At 42.7% G+C, this 6,885-nt stretch overlaps 1 protein-coding gene and 1 long non-coding RNA gene across 6 annotated transcripts in view; both read right to left on the bottom strand.

Moving 5' to 3' along the window:
• The window catches only part of LOC109304926, a 7,657-nt gene extending 7,368 nt beyond the window's left edge, over positions 1-289 (bottom strand). Inside the window, exon 1 of the long non-coding RNA XR_002099507.1 lies at positions 27-289. This is a non-coding gene — a long non-coding RNA (uncharacterized LOC109304926). The remainder of the gene's footprint in view (positions 1-26) is intronic.
• Positions 290-2,567: 2,278 nt separating this feature from the next.
• Positions 2,568-6,885, bottom strand: part of MTFR1 (mitochondrial fission regulator 1) — a 46,872-nt gene continuing 42,554 nt past the window's right edge. For all 5 annotated transcript variants that reach the window (XM_019527733.1, XM_019527732.1, XM_019527731.1 and 2 more), the window contains one exon: positions 2,568-4,346. In XM_019527733.1, coding sequence (XP_019383278.1) covers positions 4,287-4,346 — 60 coding nt within the window. In that variant the 3' untranslated portion in view covers positions 2,568-4,286. The remainder of the gene's footprint in view (positions 4,347-6,885) is intronic.

The raw sequence follows: 6,885 nt of genomic DNA, 5'->3' as shown, positions 1-6,885 counted from the left end.
GCTTCTTGTAGTATGATCACAAATACCTTCTCAAAGTGTTTTCCTTTGGCTAGAGACATGTGATGATTCTGTATGATATGGGTGACCCATCAGCACTAATTCTTGCAGGACTTGAGCCAAGAGGGTTAACTGTTTGCAGCAGTTTATCTGAGTTGTCTACCCTAGGGCAGGGGTTGCCAACCGGGAGTATGCAGGATGCTCCTAGGGGGTACATGTGGACAGGTGGGGACAGAGCGCTGCCACCCACCACCAGAAACTTACTACAGAACTCCTGGTGCACAGTAAGGGCTAAATCCTATTTCACCTTCACAGGTCTAAGTGGCAGTTTGGATTTTAGTTGCACAGAATAGAATTGCCCAGCATGGAGAATTTCCCAAAGTGAACTGGACTGTCTAGGGCATTTACAGCTTTCTTTACAGAGAGTTCCTCCCCAGGCTTACATGGTCATTGGAAGGGCAAGCAAGCCCTGTACCCATTGAGAAAACTAAGTCACAGATCTGTATACAGATAAATGGATAGGCTCTGTGGGTACTTTGTAACCGACTGCTAGTACTTCCCCTTCCAGGGTGCGAGTTCAACTTTTGGGACAGATTAATGAACTTTCAGGCCCTCTATTCCTATATAATTCTGCCTTTCCTTATTTAAATCATTAGGCTTAAATAACATGAAAGGAAGCTGTCTTCCCCTGCCCCTTAAATCCTCCTAACTTAAAACTTGAATTTCAAACTAAGTTTGATCTAGCCTGAATGCTAGCTGCTTCCACTCTTTCCAAAGACCTAACTCTACAGCAAACCAGCCCCTGACTGTAAGAAATCAGTATCTGGAACTAAGGGCTGGCTATAGAAGGTACCATCTACAGTGTGTATTTTCTATATTTTGAATAGTTGTTCAAGTCTTCCTGTATATGGCCTATTAGCTGCTTTTGTATGCTCTGAAGTAGAAAAATGTATATTGTGTGAGTATGATGAAGTTATTGTGGGGTAAAATAAGTCTCAGCTACTGTACTATGAAAGTATTCACATATACAGTGGGTGCATCTACACATTCATTAATGTGCAGTACTTACTGTTCATTTAATTTAGTACCTGTATATGCAATTATAGTTACTACGGTACTGCACTGTAGTATCAGCAAACATCTTTTTGGTGATGCTGTTGCACAGTAGCCTAATACTGCACAGCAGTGTATTAGCCATTTGCTATGATGTGCTTCTGTGCAGTGCTGTTGGGCTACTGCACATTATGTCCCATGTAGACATGCCCAGTTACCCCAGGGTAAGCGGAACTTAAACCAGGATAGTTTTAGGCCTCCTACTTTTTTTATTACAGTTTGTGCTGTAGAGTCGCATTCTTTACTCTGTGCATGTTCACCCTCCTGCAGGGTGTTGCTTTAGCCATGAATAAGTTGTATGTCATTTTTGGTGTTACGGTTTTGCATCTTTTTATAAATAGGGAAACAGCACCTTACCTCTGATCTCAAACAAAGGTATTTGTGTTGCTTTTCAGAAGTACTAGCCACCTGCAGCTTCAAGGAAACATTAAGCAAGCCCATTTCACTTGTATGTCTCTGTGTGCCTAAACAGAATGGCCTTTGAGATTCACTTCATAAGATGACCCTTAATATGAAGTGAGGAAATGGTTGTGGTTTTGAACAGTAAATATTGTAGCCCTATTTACTATGATTAAATATGAGAACTTACACTTCAAAGACTTGAAAGTAGGACTATGCTTATTCTTTTTAAGTTAGTTACCCAGACACTTTCAGAATCTATCCTGATTTGGGAGTAAATACAAGATTACCAGTAAACTTTGACACGGGCCACATGAGCTGAGCTTAATAAGGACTCTGTAGCAACTTAGAGAAATGCAGATACCACACCCACTCACTTGTTGCTAGGGAAGCCTCTTAAGAAAAAGCAGCAGGTAAAAACACACAAACCTGACCCCATTCACCAGGAATAGCATAAGAAACACCAACAGGAAAATAAAACTGGTGCCCTAGGAAGAGGAAGGAAAAACTGGATGATCTAGTGATAGTGAAAAGTGAATCAATTACAACTACTACTTGAAGTAGGAAGTGACATTTGAAAGAGTTGCCTGATAGGGTTTTCACACTGGCATAACTAAGGCAGAGGTGGGTAATGCAAAGGCACAGGCTATGAGGGGGTGCTAGAATACAGCCCCAGGAGTGTCATGACTTTTTTTTCTCCCCATCATCATCCATGCTACCTTCCTCTATTCCAGTCTACTGTGGTTTGCCTATCCTTACCTGCCCCACCCCAGGTACTCAAATTTAATTCACTGCACTTTTGTGTTTCTGCAACTATAGTAACTGACCTGTAGAACTGGCAGCTGCTAGTTAAGTGAAGGAGAGTTTGCAGGAGCAGCAGTTTTAAGAACAGTGAGTCCAATAGTGGATACCTGGAAGTCAAATGTCAATATACTGCTTTTTCTAGCTACCTTTTACACCATTTCAGGCACGTACAAAGCATTTTGTCACAGGTCCATGATGCTTCTGCTCCCAAGGGCTTCTGGCTTTTTGTAAATAGGAAGTAATGTACACAATCATGACAGACTCTCCCAAGGGAGCATTTTTATTTTTAAAAATTAAAACCACTTAAATACAAAATAGTGAGACCAAGTAGTTTGTGATTTTGAAGAACAGTTTTAAGCCTACAGAAGAACATGGTAAAAGGACTTCAGCTGTTCAGAATCAGAACTTTTAAGTGGAGTAAATATTTACCATTAAAATCATTTAAAAATTTTGCATCAGAAATGACACCCTTTTAAATTATGCTACCCAAGTCCCTGCTTACTGAGTAACATGTTCTGTACCTTGCTGAAATGCTTTTTTTTTTTTTTATTACTTGATAGTGAAAGTTAAGGAACTCTTGCAATTCAGCTCAACTATTTAATCCAGCTTTAATTAAAGCTACATTCAAAGTAGACCTTGTTTTCAGTTTATTTTATCTGAAACCAAATTACATTTGTAGTGGATTTGCTTCTCTGGTTCTCTTGATGCCTGCAGGATGCACCTGGGCTAAAGTTTCACTTTTTTCCCCTTGAAATAAAAATGCATGGAGAAATATAGCCACAGCTGGTCTTCCCCCCAACATGCCAGTTCTATGCTGGTCTGGCAGCAAATAGCTACTATGGCATGTCTCTGGAGGATTTTTCCACCAACTCAAGCTGTGCAGCAGTTATTACAGAACTGCTTTCCTGGAGCTGACAGTGCAGAAAGCATGGTCAGAATATTACTGTGTATTGAATATTTCCAGCAGCTATTCCTGGCTGCTGGAAATCCACCTTGAGCCCAGGGGGGCCTAAAGTATGCATCAGTTCTGTAACCATCAGGCTGTAGCCAAAATCGCAGCATACAAGAAAGCTGTAAGCTGCAACTGACACATCCCTTCTGTTCAGGGAGAGCCCTTCTATACCTCTAACTCCCAAACTTCTGGGGTTGCTAACACACACCCTGACATTCTCTCAAACACTGTAGCTTACAGTGCTGTTTTACCTTCTTTCACACTCACAGAACTGCAGTGGGACAGGTCAGTTCTGGCTGTAGCCTGTTGCTCATGATCAAATCCATCTTCAATGCACTGTCTTAGCTGTGCTGTTCAGTTCTCTCCTACAGTGTTTGCCTTCTGCAGGCCCATTTGAGAGACTTCAAGAAGCTTGCTCCTTTGGGATTTTTTTCAGTTCATGAATACTCAAGCTTTTACTTGGATATCTCTACTCAGTTTTACTAGGAAGGAGAAATAGTCTGACATTTGGTTGAGAAGTTTATGCTTTTTTGGGCTTAATACAAGAGTCACATTAAAAGAATTTCAACACGAGATTCCGAATGAGCTTAGTCTCAGACTAAACACTATAGTGCAAGTAATGGCTATGTAACAAATGTCACAATAATTTAAGGGCATTTCACCCTCAGCATTACCATTTTGACAGACTAGTTTAAGGCTGTCATTTATATTTGTAAAAATTTGCAGAGATAAGTTAGTGTTAATAAACTATAATCACCATGCATTTACAATGATGAATGAAAGACTTTAAATACAGGATTAATACCTGAGTATGGGTTTTTCACTTTCCACACCCTTGTTAAAAGCCACATACCTTCAAGTACCCTCCAGCCCTTCAACTTGTAAAACTGAAAGGCACTAAACTTATTTTACGTTGATATTTCTTTGTTTTGTAGGAGACCACTTAACACCAGACACTTGTTACATAGCACTGACTAACAGAAACTGCTAAATACGTAGTCTATCCTGTACTGACACTATACTAAGATTTTTCAATTAGTGTCTTCATTTTTCCTGTAGACTTCAGCATGTGTGGTCCAAACTGAAAGAAAGATAACAGATTCATTAAAGTGTGCATATGATACACACACTCACATGCAACATATACATACATACATACATACATGATGTCTCATGTATGGGAGACTTGGGAAGCGATTGGAATAATTTATAATCCATCCATTTCAGCCTCAAATAATCACCACTTATCTTTTGCCTGGCTTCTGTGGAGGTAGATGATTCAGGCCAAGTTAAGTCAGATTTGGCAAGGTAGCCAAAAAGAGTCAGAATTTCTTATCAACAATTAAGTAAAGTTAATCAGGAAAAGGGACAGTGTTAAATTTAAAGACCACCCCCCACAACAAAGAAATGTGCATCTTTCAAAAATAGTGACGGTGACCAATTGTTAAAAAGCAATGGTACACTAAGTATTCTTGCAGCAGTGCAAGTGTTCTGCCACTGATAGCCATCTTTCTCCTTGCATGACCTTTTCAAACCCTCATGGTGACATAAGGAAGACTGAACCAAAGAACAGGTGTCTACATGCTACTAGCAACAGATAAGAGGTATTTAAAGGGGAAAAAAAACCAAACTCCAGACCTCTGATAATGGCAGCAGCACAATATTCGTGGGTAACAAATGTCAGGAAACCCTTAATTAAAGTTGTTAACCTTTGTGGGGTTGTTCAAGTCTAGCTGAACCAAGAGATGAGTCGCAACCAAACTGAGACAGCAAACCAGTCCATACTATGAATATGACATTGATAGCTCATCTCTGGTTTTCTCCTAAAAGCCCCAAATGCAGGAGGCAGGTTTAAACAGGCTTAAGATTCTTTTAAGAAATTCTAGTTGTTGTAAAAGAAAGCCTGGATATGATAAAGGCTTGTAAAACAGAAGGCAAATACACTAGATGCTTAAAGTTACTGATAAATTAAGGCTTTTTATCTTGCTGGGATCCTATGATCTCTGCTGACTTCTTGCCCCTAGGGCAGGGGGCTGGACTTGCTGATCCTCTGGGGTCCCTTCCAGCACTAGTGTCTATGAAATCTAATTCTGCCCCTCTCCCTCAAACATTGTATCCAGAATATAACCTATCTAAGTAAGTCCTCCTAGTCTTTTAGTTTCTCTGTAGCTTGTTTTTGCTTAAATTTCCCAGGATAAGTTAAATGCAAGACATGAATCCAAACACAGTTTGTTCTTCCTTTCTGGTTCCCTTACACTAGCACAATATTGCAGTGACTGTTCTCCAGCAAAAGCTACCACAAGTAACTAGGTTTTTGTAAGATATGTAGATGCTAGAGCAGGGGTTGGCAATGTTTTTGGCTGAAGTGCCCAAAACACTCCAGCCTTCATCCATGCCTTGACTTGGGATGCCAGAGGTGGTGGGGCTGGGGAGCCTGATCCTAATTGCTCATGGTGGCTGCACATGCATCTCTGAGCAGATGGTGGGGGAGGGGCTGGGATGGGGCTGCTCCAGCCCTTTTACCACCATGTGCCATGAAGCATGCATGCAGCAGCTGCTGCCACAGAGCCAGTGCCAGGGCTCTGGAGCCTAGCACAGATGTTTGCAGCCTGCCTTCCACCTGCTGCAGCTGCCCAGAGCCCAGGCCGGCTGTGGCAGGGAGCCAGGAGGCTGCAGACACCTGTGCTGGGATCCACAGTCTCAGTGTTGGCTCAATGGTGGCATCTGCTGCACGCATGCCTCCAGGCAGATGGGAGGGGGCAGGAAGGGCCAGGGCTGCACTGCCCCAGGCCCCTTCCTGGCCCTGTGCCTGGAGGCATGAACACAGCCACCGCAGCCAGTGCCGGGGCTGCGGATCTCCATGCACCTGTTTGTAGCCTCCTGGCTGCAGCCAGCCTGGGCTCTAGGCAGCTGCTACCTGCCACAGGGCCTGGTCTACCTGCAGCCTCTTGGCTGCCCAGAGCCTGGCCCAGCTGTGGTATGCCAAGGAAAACTGCCTCACGTGCCATGTTCTGGCATGTGTGCTGGAACAACTTGCAATCCTTGAATGTTTGCTCTGTGATAAAAACTTAACTAAAAGTTAAGGGAGTTTTCCCACTTCTGCCTTGAATCCATATTTTTTATAAAGATATGCTGTTTTTGTGTTAAGGGATCTAGTGATTCAATAAAATCTCTAGTTTATTCAATGAAGGAAGTATGGGTTAGGTGAACAAACTTTAAGGCGGATAAAAAACTGGCTGGAACATCAGGCTCAGATGGTAGTAGTCAATGACTCGATACTGGCTGCTGACTAGACATTAAGTTGGTCTTGGGTCTGGATTTGTTCAATATCTTCATCGAGTAACTGGAAGATGGAACAGAGTGCTGCACCCTCAGCAAGTTTGCTGATGACACCAAGCTGGGTGGGGGCTGGGAGTAGTAGATATGCTGGAGAGTAGGCTTAAGATTTTAAAGACCTAGACCATGGGTTTTTAACCTTTTTTAATAAGTGTACACCTGGCAGCCCTACACGGAGCAGCAGGGGGCTGGGGGTGGTGCGTGGCCAGAAGCAGAGCAGTGGCAGCACAGTGGTGGATGGCAGTGGTAGTTGCTGCCACATGCAAGCTTACCCCCCCCCCCCC

The sequence above is a fragment of the Gavialis gangeticus genome, unplaced genomic scaffold, assembly GCF_001723915.1.
Source record: "Gavialis gangeticus isolate Ggan-Ray unplaced genomic scaffold, GavGan_comp1, whole genome shotgun sequence".
Taxonomy (NCBI): Eukaryota; Metazoa; Chordata; order Crocodylia; family Gavialidae; genus Gavialis; species Gavialis gangeticus.
Note: the sequence above shows the minus strand (reverse complement) of the source record. Positions and strands in the feature narration are given on the sequence as shown.